General features: G+C 53.2%; 1 protein-coding gene across 1 annotated transcript; it reads right to left on the bottom strand.

Moving 5' to 3' along the window:
- Positions 1–197: 197 nt before the first annotated feature.
- Positions 198–16279, bottom strand: CCDC27 (coiled-coil domain containing 27). Its single transcript, XM_088845050.1, has 12 exons — positions 16094–16279; positions 15415–15547; positions 14158–14268; positions 13477–13634; positions 8886–9065; positions 8133–8225; positions 7433–7862; positions 7088–7218; positions 3705–3782; positions 3268–3480; positions 1852–1956; positions 198–341 (listed from the first exon to the last, which is right to left on the bottom strand). Exons 1-12 carry the CDS (start codon positions 16277–16279, stop codon positions 198–200), a joined length of 1962 nt encoding a protein of 653 aa, XP_088701176.1.
- Positions 16280–16773: the final 494 nt, after the last annotated feature.

Below are 16773 nucleotides of genomic sequence, written 5' to 3'. Positions count from 1 at the left end.
GGGAAGGGATGTTCATGTAACCCAAGCTCCCCTCTGTGTCCTAGTGAAGGAGAAGGTGAGACCACGGGCAGCAGCAAGTATAATTCTGAATCAGAGGGCCAGGGTGGGGCCACAGGTGGGGGAAGGGGTAATGGAGGGGAAGAGGGCGCCCAGGGTGCACCCAGGCTGGGCCCTGGCCTCTGCTGGGCTGGCTGCACCTAGGGTCTGAGCTGGGCCTCCTTGGAGCTTATCTTCTTGGACTTGCTGGGTGAGGATAAGACCTCCATCTGCTGCAGGGGGGGCACCTTTACCCCCTTCTGTTTCAGCTGGTTGTAGTAGTCCGTTCTGTCTGAGATGATCCTCTAGAACAGACACCCGGCAGTGTCCACACAGGCCTTGCCGGCTCCTGGGACACCACCCTGTTCTCCCTGAGAAGGGCCTGCTGCCACAGTGCTGTCTGCTGGTGAATGTTTACAACCTTTCCAGGAGAGGGGAAAAAGCTCTGGTTTGTAGCATTTGCCAATTTCTGTGCTGAAACCACTCCCACCAGGGCTGATCCAGCCACAGGGTGAAGCCAGAGAACTCAGAGCTGGGTAGGTAGAGATGCCCACCATCCAGGCCAGCTCTCCCCTGGAGCCTGGGCCAGATCCACTTCTTCATCCTCTGGGAATTGCCAGGAGCCTAGATATCAGAGGCTGTCAAGTCTGACCCTCAGGGCAAAGTCTCTTCTACCTTCTGTGCAGGAAGGCTGCCCTGCCCCCTCCTTAGCCTCCTTCCTTCTCTCTGGCCGTTTGCTGGTTTGTGCGGGGTGGGGAGGGGCAGGTGTTGGCAAGGGAAGGGGTTCTTCCCTGGCTACTGGCGGGTGGTGATGACTCCTCCTATCCCCCTCCCTCACTCCCTTCCTCTATCCTCTCCCTCACTCTCTTTCTACCACCCCCATCATCCCCTGTCCCTCCCTCCCTCTCATAACCTCTCTCCTCCTTCCTACCCCCATCACTCCCCTTCCTGTCTCTCCTCCCCTCCACCACCTCCTTCTTTCCTTGCCCCAAACAATAGCAGTCGGACCGAGACCTCTCCCCAGGTCTCCATTCGGGGGTCCCCCTCTGCCCTGAGGACTGGCCACCCTACAAGAGTGCAATTAACCAGGGGCCCACCCAGCCTCACAGAAGAAAGGAACCAGGCCCCGGGGACAAATGGGCTAGTGGCAGCTCACAGGTAGCTGCTGGGGTCAAGGGCCATGCTGTTGGCGGAGTCTTGGAAGGCAGGCATCCTCTCCCCGGTACAGAAGGGATGCTCTAGGGCTTAGCAAGTCAAGTGACCAGCCCACAGCTGCGAAGCCAAGGTGGCAGGGTGGTGACACTCCTGCCAGCCCCAAAGCCACATTATTTCTCCTAGACCTCCCTGCCCCTCTGAAACCTCTGCTTGTTGTTGAGGAGCTGGTGTGGGCTGAGGTCGGGGAGGGGGTCCATGCCAGGCTCCCAGCTCAGCAGCGATTCCAGCTGAGGCCATGCTGAGATGCAAAGAAGCATCCTTGGGGGAGCTGGGCTGGGGCTGCAGAAGCCAGGACCAAGCTGTTTGGCTTCCTCCCTACCGCACCAGGTGGGTTTTCGGCAGCTGCTGATGGTTGCTGAACACTGACAGCAGCTCCAGGATGTTGTTCTCTAACCCCTTAGGGAAATCTAGTCCCTTCTGCCTGAGCAGAGAGAAAGGACCATCCTGGGGTCACAGTGAAAGCATGGCACCAGCAGGACAAGAATGGGGGCTCCTACCCTCCCTCCAGGCTTCTCCTCTCTGCTCCCAGCTGCAGATCTAGGAGCTCTGGCCTAGAGATGGGGCCCCGGGGACAAGGAGGCCTCTGAGCACCGTTTATACCTGCAAGCCTTCCAGGATGTCACTGTCAGAGATCTCAGTGGCCCAGGACTTGATCCCTATGGTGTTGAAGGTGGCCTGGATGATCTTGTTCCTCAGTCTTTCGAGCTGTGAGCAGAGGAGAAACAGCCAATCTTGCCTTGAGCAGGGAAACAGTGTTCTCCACACCCGCCACCTCTCTGAGGTTCCAGGGGAGGTGGACCTGGCTTCAGTTTCCTGCTTCAGGAGCTGGAAACAGCGTGCAAGTGGTCAGCGTGGTCTCCTGCAAGCTGAAAGGGACCTGATCAAAACCCAGACCCAGGAGGCCTAACACCAAAACCCAAAGTCTCTCTACCACACCATGTTTGCTTGCTTGTTGCTTAATTGAAAAAGCAAAACCTGCACATGGTCAAAACAAAACTCTGAATGACCCCCCAGGCCATCCTCCGTCCCCCAGAGGAGATTTAGCCACAATCTCCCGCTGACCCACAGCAGACAACCTGCAGATTTGGCCAGCCCTGCAATGGGCATTATACTCCCAGCCCATCCTTCTTCTCTAAGTGACCTAGAAGCACTCCATGCTGTGGACATCTGCACTAACCAGGAATTAGCCAGGAGTTAAGCAGCTTGAACCACTGAGGCTGTCTAGTCTTTGGCGCCCATTGGCAGTCTCGTGCATAACAGGAGGCCAGCCCCAGCAGGAGGGAGAACACAGCTGGTTACAGACGGCACTCTTGGTTGGCCAGTGGAGACAATGTCATTTCAAAAGCCTACGCACTCAGGGCCTCTACCTTTGCTGGTTTTAGATTCTAAAGCAAGTCAGCTCTTGACTGATGGTTTCCTCCTGTGCCTTTGCTCACATCTATCAGGGGCTCAGAGTGAGGCCCCGGGACCTCACACCCCAGCACCGCCTCCACGCAGCTCTGGAACCTCAAATGGGCTGTTCGTTCTCTGTGCGGCAGGCGCCAGGACACCAGCGGTACCCACGCCATGGCTTTGTTAATGGGGTTGAATGACTTCAATAAATGCTCAGAACAGCACCTGACCCACAGCAAATGCTCTCTAAGTTATAAATAGATGACATCATTACTACCAGTTCCCTCCCACCTCAGACCCTCCCTGGCCAGCCACCACATCCCTGTCTCTTTCAGAGCACAACTCAAGGGGCTCCTCCATAAACGTAGCCCCTGCACTCAGCTCTTTGTGGCCACTACAGCTGACCACAAGATGGCCACGTCACACCCTCACCCCCTCCTCCACCAGCATTTCTGGACATAGGAAGAGGGGCGCCCAGACCACTTGGTGCATGGTCCCCAGGGTGGCGGTTCCCAGGGATGGCAGTGGTGGGCAAGGGCCCCAGTGCAGGCCCTCAGGAGGCAGGAGTTGAGCATACTCTGGACTGGGCGCTCTCCAGGGCCGGGAGGTGGAACCGGGGCGTACCCTGGCCTGGATGTATTCCAGAGCCTCACGGGCCTGCTGCTCTGCCTGCTGGGTCAACTCATTCTTGTTCTGCATCTCCTCCTGGAGCTGCTTCCACCTCTGCAAGTGGTTCTGGCTCTGATTCACCTGGGCCTGCAGCTGGTTAACCTTGGCCTCCAGCTCCGAGATGGTCTGTTCCTGCTTGGCCAGTTCACTCTCCAGCTCCGACACTTGCTGGGGGGCAGGGAGGGCAGGGAGTAGTAGGTCCACTTGCCCACCCCTCCTTCCCCCAGAGGCGAAGCCAGCCTGGCTCCAGGTGTGGCCAGCTCCCCAGTGGGTGTCCGAGGCCCCGGATTTACTGAACAGGGTACCGTCTGAAATGAGGGGCCCCCACCCAGCTGCCTCTCTCCATGCCGCCATCAGGACCTGTGGCTGCCCCCCAGCCACCCCAAGGGCACCTGTCTGAGGAGGAGGTTGTCGTTCTCGATGAGGCCCATCGTCTCCTGGTACTTCTTGTCTTCCCGGAGGTTGGAGAACTGCAAGGCAATGCGGGTTCGCTCAGGGGCTGGTGGGGGCGGATAGATGGCTGCCTCCTTGAACCTTCCTCCGTGAACCTCAGTAAGATGAAGGGAAGCATCAGAATTTCTGATGAAGGGGGAAGGGAGGAGGGGAAGGCATCAAACACACTTCGGAAGGCAGGAGGCAGATCCAAGAAAGCAGACTCCCAAGCCAGCAGTGGGGAGAGTGGCAAACAAGCCCAGTTCACAGGTCAGAGTCCCTGGAAATCTCAGAAGTGCGGGAGGAACATCATATCAGAAATCAGGAGCCGCAGTCTCAGCCCTGACCAGGAGCTGCAGGGCACCTGCCCCCTTTTCCGTCTGTCAGGAGACTGGAGGCCTGGGGTGGGGGGAAGAAGAGGATCTCTGGCCTGGGAGATGCCAGGCCACGCAGTGGAGACCCCTGGCGACAGACGCAGGATGTGGGGCTGAACGTGGAGACTGCAGCCTCTGCCCCACTTTGTCCTGAAACACCAGCAGCTGGACCATTACACTTGGGCAAGGAATTCTTCCAGTTTTCCAGATTCCAGGAGAATCTGAGCAAGCCAAGGGGAAGGAGCCAATGGCAGGACCATTGAACTAACTCTCCGTTGATGTACCCAAGCATAGTTCTCTGCCGTGAAACACAAAATGGTCACCCACATTTTGAGAGACTCCAGGCAGCTCTGACCTTGGAGAAAAATTCTTGAAGGAGTAACAGAAACTGAAAACAGACTTACAAAAGGAGCTTATAGGAGCTTATAGGAAATAGAAACAGCACAAGCAGTCAAATCCCATAACTCTCACTTAAGCTGTTAAGGAGGTCAGAGACATACAGCCATTAAGAAATAAAACATGAGTGTGCTTCTAAATAAAAGGGAGCGGGGAAGGAACATTCAGAGAACAAAAGCAACATCTTAGAAACTAAATGAAACAAAATTAAAACTCAAGAGGAGGGCTTCCCTGCTGGCTCAGTGGCAAAGAATCTGCCTACATGCAGGAGACGTGGTGGGTTCAATCCCTGCTCTAGGAAGATCCCACATGCTGGGGAATAATTAAGCCTGTGTGCCCAGTGACTTAGCAGCAGCAGCAGCCACAACTACTGAGCCTGTGCTCTGGAGCTTGAGAGCTGCAACTACTGAATCTCATGTGCTCTAGAGCCTGTGCTCCACGACAAGAGAAGCCACCACAATGAGAAGCCTGCTCACCACAATTAGCCAGTAGCCCCTGCTCGCTGCAACTGGAGAAAGCCTGTGCAGCAATGAAGACCCAGTGCAGCCAAAAATTAAATAAAATTATTTTTAAAAAACCTCAGGAAGAGGGCTGCTGATAAAGTTAAGGAAATCTAAAAGTAGAACAAAAAGACAAGATAGTGAAAGGAACAGACAGGAAGGAGGAAGAGACCCAAAGAGGTCTGATTGATGGGGTTGCCAGAAGGAGAGTTCAGAGAAAACAGAGACAGGGACTAAAAACTATGTAAACAGAGAAAAGTTTCAGAAGTGAAGGATACAAGTTTCTAGCTGGCTACTGAGTGCCCAGGACAAATGAGAACAGACCCTTAATAAGGTCCAGCTATGGCAGCTTCCCTGGTGGTTCAGATGGTAAAGAATCTGCCTGCAATGCAGGAGACCCGAATTTCATCCCTGGGTCAGGAAGATTCCCTGGATGAAGGGAATGGCAACCCACTCCAGTACTTTTGCCTGGAGAAGAATTCTTTGGACAGAGGAGGTTGGCGGGCTACAGTCCATGGGGTCGCAAACAGTCGGACACAACTGAGCAACTAACACTTTCATGGAAGCTTCTGAACATGAAGGATCAACATGGGATCTTGCACCTTTGCAGAGAGGAACCAACCACCACGAAGAACTATGTCATAAGAAAGCTCAAGAATCAGGTTGAGTTTGTGCTTCCCTCTAGGAAGCCTGGATCTCAGAGACATTAAGTGATGCCTTCACACTGCCGAGGAAAAGCAGTTGCCAAACCGGAATTCTGTTCCAACCAACTTCTGTTAATGTGTAAGGACATTTGCTTCAGTCGTGTCCGACTCTGTGTGACCCCATAGACGGAAGCCCACCAGGCTCCCCCTTCCCTGGGATTCTCCAGGCAAGAACACTGAAGTGGACTGCCATTTCCTTCTCCAATATGTGAAAGTGAAAAGTGAAAGTGAAGTCACTCAGTCGTGTCCGACCCTTAGCGACCCCACGGACTGCAGCCCACCAGGCTCCTCCATCCATGGGGTTTTCTAGGCAAGAGTACTGGAGTGGCTTGCCATTGCCTTCTCCGTTGCAGAATACAGTATCTCCCAAATTTTACCTCCAGTCCTCTTTCTCCAAAAACTGCTGAAGGATGTGCTCCAGTGAAAATGTGGGAGTAGACCAGGAAACAAAGATGTTGATGGCAGTAGCTTTAAAAAGTGGTTTATGGATCTTAATGATGGACAGGGAGGCCTGGCGTGCTATGATTCATGGGGTCGCGGAGAGTCGGACACGACTGAGCGACTGAACTGAACTAAACTGAACTGTTTCACAAGATTTGTGTTTGTCATATATCACAGGCCCAATAACTGTCTCAGTGATATAAATGCTGTTTCCACTCACTAATGCTGTGATGAAATAGTATTGGGAGGGAGCTGAGTTCCTGGGGGTGGGGAGGGAGGGGAGGAAAGAGGGAAGCATTAGATAATGCCAAGATGGAGAAATGTCTAGAATGCCTTATAAGCATGCTGTCTAGAAACATGAAGAGCCAGTCGTCAAGAATTAGCTAGAAGAGTTGAAAGCATTTGTCTTGGGGAATGGGCAAATGAGAAAGAAAAGGCTTGGACACCTGTCTTACATAATAAACTTGTGGAATTGCTTGGTTCCTTAAACTATGTAGTTTTGTGCCTGAAAAACTTGGATAAAAGTAAAAACTAAAAGTGCTTCAGGAAATTCCCTGGCCAACCAATGGTTAGGACTTTTTGCTTTCACTGCCCAGGATGCCAGTTCAGTCTCTGATCGGGAAACCTAAGATCTCACAGGACACTCAGCGTGACAAAAAATAAAATAATAAAAGTACTTCACAAGGACTTAAGGTCGTGGTGTTCTCAGTCCTGGGACCATGGACTGGGACATGCTAGAGAAATGGCCAGAAGCCTAGTGGTCCAGGAGACAGAGATGACCACTGGGGCCAGAGGGCGGCACAGCTTAGTGCATGACGTGCTGTGAACCCCAGGCCCGCCACTATCAGCTCCTGAGCCCAGCATCTCTGTCAGGGGGCGGGGGCGGGGATGGATGGCACAGGTCCCAGCACAGCAGAGGACACCGCACCTTGTCAGACATGGCCTGCAGCTGTTTTTTCCGCTCCCGCAGCTCCTTCTGCAGCATCTCATTCTCCGTGTTGATTTTTAGCAATTGTGACTCTTGGAATTCCACCTGTCGCTGTAAAGACTTGATGGCACCTGCATGAGGCGAGAGCAAGCAGGGAGGAGGGGGCCAGTCACTGCACCATCCCTGGGGCTCCGCGGAGCTCCAAGCTGAGGGCTGGCTGCCTGCTCCCATCCCAGGGGTCCAGTGCTGCCCCCACACGGTCCCAGCTGAGACGGGCCCAGGGCATATGGGCTGTCCTGGGCATCCTCGCTACGGGTCCCGCCTCAGCCTCCTCTGGCATCCCACCTGTTGCCAGGGAGTATCTGGTCCTGGTGATCTCAAGCTGGAACTGGAACTCCTGGATCAGCTGCTCATACTCCTCCAGCTGGGCTATCAGCTCCTCCTCAAAGGTGTCGTCCACGAAGCTGGCCCGCCTCCTGGCCACGGCCTCCTCCTCCTGCAGCTCCTTCTCCTCATCCAGCTCCATCACCTCTTCTTCCTCCTCTTCCTCCACCTCCCCGGCCCCATACCCGTCCCTGTCCTCGTCCTTGGCCTCCTGCGCAGTTACCGCGGCCGCCGCCTCCTCCTTGCTTCTGTCCTCCTGCAGAGTTTCCCTCCTGTTGGCTCCAGCCCTCGCCCCCGTGTCTGCTGCCCTCTTGTCCTGCCCTTCCAGGCACTCTTCCTCCTCGTAGTCGCCTCCTTCCAGCTCCTTGCCTCCGTCACTCTCTTCCTGCAGCTAGGGGAGGGGAGGGGATGCTGGACAGGGCTATGGGCACCCCAGGGAGGGAGGTTCAAACCTTCACGGGGGCATTGGCAGGACAGTGCTGTGGGGCCATTGGCCAGCTTCCCTCGGGTTACATCTCCAGGAGCCGCCCCACCACCCCTCCCCTGATGTGGCTGAGGGCTCAGCCTGGGTGAGGGCCACCAGGTTAGGACAGCAGGTGGGACGCTGCGGCCTGGGCATCTCCCGGGAAGCCTGGGGGACCAGGCCCTGGCCAGCCCACACCTGCTGCCAGAGCTCCACGTCCTCTTTGTCTAGGAAGGTTCTGAGGGTGCTCTGTCTCCCCTGAAGCTTCAGCACAGGCTCCAATGGCTGCTCCTGTGAGATGCCCGCAGCAGCCTCGGGGTTTCAGCCTGGGCCTTCGGCTTCCCCAGGGCCCATGTCTCTGAGACCTGTCCTCCCAGAAGGGGGCCCACCATTCCCCCACCGGGGTTGCCCTGTCGGTGGGCAGGGGGCCGTGCCATGTAGGTGACGGCCCTGGGGGTAGCCCTGGTGTGCAGCCCAGCAGTAACAAGCACACTGTTTAGGAAGAGTCCGAGAGGGCCAACCTCAAACACGCCTGCAGGTCACTTCCCCCCACTGCCCACTCGCTGACAGCCCCCGGGAGGCTGGGGAACAGGGGGGACACAGGACCATGCTTCCAGGCTCTCTGGACTCCTGCTGCCTCCCTGCCCACCAGTCCCCCACCATCGGCGTCTGGGTAGCTTTTTCTGGAGGTGTCCAGAGGAGGATCCAGCGGGGTATGAAGCCTCCCACCCCCACTTTGTGTGTGTACCCAACATAAACGCAGGCTGTATCCTCAGATGAGAAGGAAACCAGGTCTCAGACCAGGCGATGGCTTCCGGGTCCCCACCCTACCCTGCCTCCTCCACATCTGGGGTCGAGGGGGGCAGCATGCCATCCCTATGTTACAGGCAAGGCCCCGTCCCAGAGCCAGACCAGGCCAGGCTAGTCCGTGGAGCTCCTGCCGCTGCTCACCCATAAGACTTTGCTGGGGGCGGCCTCCTGGCTCTTGCTCCTCAGGAGGCACTTCAGCTGCTTCCTCAGGGCTTCCCTCTCCTCCTGGAGAGCCAGGATCTCTTCCTCTCTCTTCTGAACCTGCGCTTCCAGCTCTGAGAGGCGTTGGACTTCCTCCCCCAGCGCCAATAGGCACTGGTCCTGAGGAGAAACGGGGCAGCCCGGGGGGCCACTTAGCCACTCAAACACCCTTGTCACACCCTCCCTTGCCCCCCACCCAGAGCAGCAGTTTTGGGCCCAGGAGGACCCTGTGACCCCAGCCCAAGGTGAGCGGCTTCTCACCTGCAGCCACCTCCTGCTTAAGGGCCACCCTTGCCTGGGATCTCCTGGCAGCCTCCACTCCAGGCCCTGGTCCCAGTCAGCCCCCAGGTGTGATCGAGGACACCTATTAACCAGCACTACCCACCAAAGGCCACTTCCAAGGAGCTTGTCGGGGCTGGGTCTACTGCCCCTCAGAATCTCAAAGCCCTCAATCATTCCAACTTGAATACCAAATAAAGGTGTTTTTAGACAGTCACTGAGAGAATTTGTCATAATCAGAGCTGACTGACTGACAGAAATACAAAGGGGATTCTTCAAGAAAGAGGGAGATGGTCCCAGATAGAGTCAGAGGAAAAGATAACTAGGAGGTCATCCAGATGTCTAAGAATTAAGAGATAGGCTTCCATGGAACCCATGAGTCAAAGAAGAAGCCACAGAAGAAATTATAAGATATTTTAGACAGAATAATAACAAATACTTGGACATGGCATGACATGGGGTGAAGCAAAAACTGTGATTAAGGGCAAATTTGTAGGCTTTAAATGCAACAATTAGGGGAAGCAATGGAATATCAATGATCTAAGTATCTGTCTCAAGCATTCAGAAAAAAGAAGTGGAAACTTCACTTAAAGAACATAGCAAGAAGGGAATTTTTAAAAATCAGGGCAAGAATGTGTGATATAGGGACTTCCCTGGTGGTCCAATGGCTAAGACTCCATGCTCCCAATACAGGGGGCCCAGGTTCCACCCCTGGTTAGGGAGCTAGATCCCCTGTGCCACAACTAGGGCCAGGTGCAGCCAAATAAATTAAAACAGAAATTTTTTAATGAATGAATGACATAGGGAAACAGAGAAAGGAAGGAGGAGAGGAGGATGGAGCAAATCGGCAAGATTTTAACATTTGGAGAATCTAGAGGGTATATGGGAATTGTTTACACTATTAAGTTAAAATAGTCATAGAGGGACTGCCCTGGAGGTCCAGTGGTTAAGAATCTGCCTTGCAATGCAGAGGACATCGGTTCAATCCCTGGTTAAAGAACCAAGCTGGCTTGAAACTTAACATTCAAAAAGCTAAGATCATGGCGTCTGGTCCCATCACTTTACAGCAAATAGAAGGTGCAAAAGTGGAAGCAGTGACAGATTTTATTTTCTTGGGCTCCCAAATCACTGTGGACAGTGACTGCAGCCAAGAAATTTAAAGACGCTTGGTCCTTAGAAGCAAAGCTATAACAAAGCGTATCAAAAAGCAAAGACATCACTTTGCCAACAAAGGTCTGTATAGTCAAAGCTATGATTTTTCCAGTAGTCGTGTATGGATGTGAGAGTTGGATCATAAAGAAGGACGAGCACCAAAGAATTGATATTTTCAAAATGTGGTGCTGGAGAAGACTCTTGAGAGTCTTCTCTTGGACGGCATGGAGGTCAAACTAGTCAATCCTAAAGGAAATTGACCCTGAATATTCATTGAAAGGACTGATACTGAAAACCCAATACTTTGGCCACCTGATGTGAAGAACTGACTCATTAGAAAAGACCCTGATGCTGGGAAAGGTTGAGGGCAGGAGGAGAAGAGGGTGACAGAGGATGAGATGGTTGGATGGCATCATGAACTCAATGGACATGAACTTGAGAAAACTCTGGGAAACAGTGAAGGACAGAAGAGACTGGTGTGCTGCAGTCCATGGGGTCACGAAGAGTCGGACACGATTTAATAACTGCACAATAACAACAAATGTGTCCAGAGCTGACGGAAGTCCTGGAAGGCAATGTTGGTTTCCAGTGGGGATGCTAACTTTGCAACAGCATATACTTGCTGCTGCAAGTGATGCTGCCTACGACAGGGCCGATGAAGACAGAGGTGAAAGAAAGAAGGCCCTGAGGACAGAGTGTGAGCCCCTGGAGACAGCCCAGCCTGCAGTCCTTCCCCTGGAATTCCCTTTCCTGACAGGACTGCAAAGGACATCCTTTTACATATGCTTGTGTTCAGTTCAGTTCAGCTCAGTCACTCAGTTGTGCCCGACTCTGCAATCCCGTAGACTGCAGCACGCCAGGCCTCCCCGTCTGTCACCAGCTCCTGGAGTTTACTCAGACTCATATCCGTTGAGTCAGTGATGCCATCCAACCATCTCATCCTCTGTCATCCCCTTCTCCTCCTGCCTTCAATCTTTCCCAGCATTAGGGTCTTTTCAAATGAGTCAGTTCTTTGCATCAGGTGGCCAAAGTATTGCAGCTTCAGCATCAGTCCTTCCAATGAATATTCAGGACTGATTTCTTTTAGGATGGACTGGTTGGATCTTCTTGTGGTCCAAGGGACTCTCAAGGGTCTTCTCCAACACCACAGTTCAAAAGCATCAATTCTTCAGCACTCAGCTTTCTTTACAGTCCAACTCTCACATCCATACATAACTACTAGAAAAACCATAGCTTTGACCAGATGGACATTTATTGGCAAAGTAATGTCTCTGCTTTTTAATAAGCTGTCTAGGTTGGTCATAAGTTTTCTTCCAAGGAGTAAGTGTCTTTTAATTTCATGGCTTCAGTCACTACCTGCAGTGATTTTGGAACCCAAAACAATAAAGTCTCTCACTGTTTTCATTGTTTCCCCATCTATTTGCCATGAAGTGATGGAACCAGATGCCATGATCTTAGTTTTCTGAATGTTGGGTTTTAAGCCAACTTTTTCACTCTCTTCTTTCATTTTCATCAAGAGGCTCTTTAGTTCCTCTTCACTTTCTGCCATAAGGGTGGTGTCATCTGCATATCTGAGGTTATTGATATTTCTCCCGGCAATCTTGATTCCAGCTTGTGCTTCATTCAGCCCAGCGATCCTCATGATGTACTCTGCATAGAAGTTAAATAAGCAGGGTGACAATATACAACCTTGACGTACTCCCTTTCCCTATTTGGAACCAGTCTGTTGTTCCATGTCCAGTTCTAACTGTTGCTTCCTGACCTGCATACAGGTTTCTCAAGAGGCAGGTCAGGTGGTCTGGTATTCCTATCTCTTGAAGAATTTTCCACCGTTTGTTGGAGAAAGGAATGGCAAACCACGTCAGTATTCTTGCCTTGAGAACCCCATGAACAGTACGTCTGTGTAACTCTATCTAATTGTATCCTCAGGCTATTTTCCAAAGGTGGAATTGTTGGTCAGATGGTATCAATGCTCTTAAAATTGTGGAATCTAAAAAATTTTAAAAACCGAATTGTGAAATCTATCGTAAAATTAAAGGTACAGTTTCGGGAATAAAGACAAAATGAATACTCGTGGACCATATTATCAGGGCTCAGGCGGCCCTACTGTGTGCTCATGACGAACCACCCAGCTTCTTGTGCGACTTCTTTCCACAGTTGTTGTTAGTGCTTCATGAGCTTAAAAAAAAAAAAAATTTGTAAAAACCTGAAACCGACTTTAAGAGACTTTTGACGCTGATAAGACTGGTGGAGGGAAAAAGAGAAGACACAGATTAGTGATGTCAGAAACAAAAAACCAGGCAATCTTCTTCAGAGTCTTCTCCAGACACCGGAAGGATCCTGAGAGAGTCTTATGCAGAGTGAGGCTCCTAGATTTGAAAACTGACATGAATTGGACACCTTCTTAGAAAAACATAGCTTTCCAAAACTGGAACAAGCAGGAAAAGGAAATCTGAATATTTTTAAAAGGAATTAATTAAACACACACACAAACCCTGTAAGAAATCACCAGGCACAGATGACTTCAATAATGAAATCTTCACAATTTAATAAAGAAACAACAACAACCTTAGGTGAATTCTTCCAGAGAATTGAGAAAGAAGGAATGCTTCTCAACTTTTGTTGTTGCTACTCGGCCAGAAGACTCTGACCCCAAAAGCAAACAAGGGGATGACAAGGCTGGTAAATTACAGGCCAGCCTCTCTCACAAACAAGGATGAAAAAGATGATATCATGATGAATCAACTCATAGGCAGATCTTTGCCTGTCAAGCTGATTGTTATTACTGTGTTAAGGAATACAGTCTCCCAAGTGGAATGACTGGGTTGAAAGCCTATGGATGCTGAGGGTCTTGACACATGGGGAGAAGCTGTGTAGCAGGGGCAACGTCCAGGCCAGCCTAAACTGCTCCCCATGGGGAAGAAGACAGATAGGAACCTGGCCTGTAGAAGCCACGAGAGAGGTCTGAAGGTCAGTTTAGGCTGCGTCTGGAACCAGAGACTAGAATAAGAGCCCCGAGGGCCAGGCACCCCCTCTGGCAGGATGCAGAGCCGGAACAAGAGGACCAGGATGTGTGCCTAGGCTCCATGCCTGGCCATACCTTCTCATGGATGACAGAGATGTACCAGGGTACCCGCTTTCTCGGGTAGCTCTGCCCCAGTTCAGAGGTGCTGGGGGTCGGGCTCAGCACCTGGGACTCGCTCTTCTTCCGCAGGTAGTTGAACTCACAGGCACTCTTGCTAAGGGGAAGGAGGCGGCCTGTCAAGAGGGGAGGTGGTGGGGGGCTGGTCAGACTCTTCTCGTGCTGAGCGACCCTGGATCTTCTGTAACATCCGTCTTTTAAGACTCCCCCGGAAGCCCTTCCCTGCCCAGTTGGGCTCCTCTCCAGCTCCCAGTTCTCCCACACTCGTCCCCACAACCCCCAGCCAGTGTGCATAAGCGGCATCTGAGCCCCCTTCAGGGTCCCAGAGCTGGAGTCAGGACAAGATGCTGCCTGGGCACAGGGGGCACTTCTGAAGCAAAGCAGACTCCTGGGTGTGGAGTTCATCTCTGGATAAACAAAAGTATGTGTCTGTAGGAATGGTGCATGTGTGTCCCTCTATTCAAGGACAGACGCGTCCCAGGGCCCGTGTGAGGAACACAAGGCCAGGCAGGTGGTCCTGGGAAGGCAATTCCATGGGCACCATAGGAATGGAGGGAACAGGGGCCCTCAGGGCTGGGGTGCCAAGGAGAGAACCCCATTGCCATGCACACCCCAGTGCCCCGCACGGCCCGCCCTCACCGTCCACCTTCACATCCGAGCCTTGCTGGCTGGAGAGTGGGTTCTTAGCTCCCTTCCAGGTCTCAGAGCCGACGCCTGTGTCTTCAGGCAGAGAGAGGGTTGTGGCTGAACCTGCAGGATGGCAAATGGAGGACAGTTGAGGCCAAGTCTCCCCAAGACCTCTGGGCAGGGACTCGTATTTCCTTCGAAACACTGGCTGGGGTTCAAGGTGCCTTTTCTTGGTGGAAGCACAGGACTGGAGTACGGGACCGAATGGAAACATGGTTCTGTCCCCCTGCCCGCCTGGCATGTCCCCCCAGAATGGACCAGGTGCAACTTAGTCTCTGTAAATCAGTGTGCCTCTTCCCCAGAGGATGGCCCTTGTTCCTCCTGTAAAACTGTCTCCTCAAAATCTTGCAGAATGCCCTTCACCCCAAGGGTCAGACCCGCGTCCTCTAAGCCGGCACGAAGCAGATGGTGGGGAGTGCACTAGGAGCAGTGTGTGGCCTCAGCCCTGTGCCCAGGATGCTCTGTGGTCCCCCCACCCTCCCCGGACACCCCCACCCTCCTGGTCTTGGAGTGCTGGCTGCTCTCCGAGGCCCCAGCACTGAGCAAGGAAGGCTTAGAGCCTGATGAGTAGGGTGAGACCCCACTTTTGCCTGACTGCCAGCTGCGATCCATAGAAAGGACCCCAGCTGCTGGCTGCAGGCACTCAGCCTTGATGTCACCACCGTGAGGATAATGTGTGTCAGAGAACAAAAGCAGCCCAAGCCCTGGAGCGGGAATCTGGGATGGCGCCTGGCCTGATCAGTGCCACCAGGTGACAGCTGAGCACCTTAGCTGCCCTCTCAGAGCCTCTTGATTGAATCAGAGCACTGTGGGGTTAGACAAGAGGCTGCTGAGGCTCCTTACAGGGCTCGGTCCCTAATGACCCACCTTTGGACCTATGGACCTCGTCACTGAAGCTTCCAGAATCTTCACCTTCTCCTCCCGTGTCCCAACCCTACTGAATCTTGGAGATTGACAGTCAGAGAGAGTAAGTGGGCTGGGAGACCAATGATACAAATGGGCCCCATGGAAGGAAGAAGGACCTTCCCTCCTTGCCTTCCCTGAGGCCCAACCCCAGCCTTAGCTGAGAGCCGGTTTCAGAAGTAGCCGCTGCAGCCACCGCACATGCCCCCTCCTCTGGCCACACCCGCAGGCTGTCCTGGACTCCAGCAGGTGGGTTAGATGGAGTCGGGGTGAGTGTGCACACAGGGCCCCATTAGACCCACTCACCGTAGTGGGTCATGGACGTGGACCTGGTGCTGAACTGGGGGCAGCCGGGACGCATGAGGAACTTGCGCCGAAGCTCCTCCATTTCGGACATGAAGCCGCTGTCCTGGGGGCTGGCGTCCTGGTTGAAGTCCCTCTGGGGAGTGGGGGAGAATGAGACCAGCAGGAAAGGAGGGACCCAGGAAGCCCTCCACCCCCTCCACCAGTGGAGCTCCAGGGCCTGGCTCAGTGTGCCAACCACACAGGCTGTCTCCTCCCCGAAACCTGGCCTGTCGATGAGGGCCGTGGGAGCCCTGCTTTGGAAGTTGCAGTCAGCTGAGTCTAGAGCTGCTGTCCACTTAGCGGACCCCTCGGGAGTGGGGCTGGCTCCCCAGTCTCCCCCCGCCCCCCACCACATGAAGTACCCGCGTGAAACTTGCTGCCTGCATTTTCTCTTCTTATTTTCTCTTCTCCCTTTCCCTCCTTCTCAAAAAGGCCCCTAAGGAAGGCTCGAGGCAGACACAGCATCTTCTCTCCCAGGCCCCATCCACCCCCAGAATCTCCCCATCACAATCCACAGCCCAAACTGATTCAGGATGTCCCGTCGGCCCTCCACCCTTGAGGCCTTTGATCCAGTGGAAAAGCACGTCATCTCCAGATGACCGTGTGTGGCAGGGCCGTCCCTGATCCCGAGACCCCATACCAGCTTCTTGTAGTAGTGGCAGATGGCCTGAGCTGACTTGCTGAGGGAGCGCTGCTGTTGGCGGAGTTTCCATTTTGGGGTCTGTTCATCCCGGCTGGCCACCTTCCGGAGGACAATCAGGCCCTTTTCTATCAAGCTGGGCACCAGACTTTTCTTCTTGGGCCCGCTGGCTCTGATGGGTAACATCGGAAGTGTGGAGCAAAGGACCAAGGTTGGTTACCTGAAGGATGACTCGGATCAATCCTGTGGGATTCGGGTCTGGAGCTGGGTGCTGAGGGGGTCGCAGCCCCAAGCGTGGACATGCAGGTCCAAGCACAGGTGGGCAGAAGACTAGCTTCCCAAGCTCCACGTCCTAAGGGGTCTTGGGAGCAGTGTATGGCATCACAGATGTCTCCATAGAGACGGGGCCGGGCCTGTCATCTGTCTTAATTTTCTACTGGGAAGGAGAAGAAGCTGCGTCCACGACAATATCAGGATGTTACAAGCACAGGAATGTGCCCTGACGCACTAGCCACCCATTCTCCTGTTTCCCTTTTTTTCATCATCCTTAGTATCTCCCCTGATTTAAAAATCTGACACTGCATCAATGGCTCTGATGTGAAAATTAAACTTTTTCAGTTAAAATCCACACTGTAGACATATTATTTTTTAGATTTTTTTTTTTTTTTTAGCCACACTGC

Source organism: Moschus berezovskii, chromosome 17 (genome assembly GCF_049115385.1).
Source record: "Moschus berezovskii isolate FMDL1 chromosome 17, NW_MosBer_1.0, whole genome shotgun sequence".
Classification (NCBI taxonomy): Eukaryota; Metazoa; Chordata; class Mammalia; order Artiodactyla; family Moschidae; genus Moschus; species Moschus berezovskii.
Note: the sequence above shows the minus strand (reverse complement) of the source record. Positions and strands in the feature narration are given on the sequence as shown.

Excerpts from the sequence above, each read along its gene's own strand:
- CCDC27 (XM_088845050.1), bottom strand. The coding sequence starts at position 16,279 with ATGTTACCCATCAGAGCCAGCGGGCCCAAGAAGAAAAGTCTGGTGCCC. Across the intron at positions 14,269-15,414 it reads CACGTCCATGACCCACTACG|GTTCAGCCACAACCCTCTCT; the intron begins GTGAGTGGGTCT and ends GCCATCCTGCAG. Across the intron at positions 3,783-7,087 it reads TGCAGGCCATGTCTGACAAG|TTCTCCAACCTCCGGGAAGA; the intron begins GTGCGGTGTCCT and ends ATTGCCTTGCAG.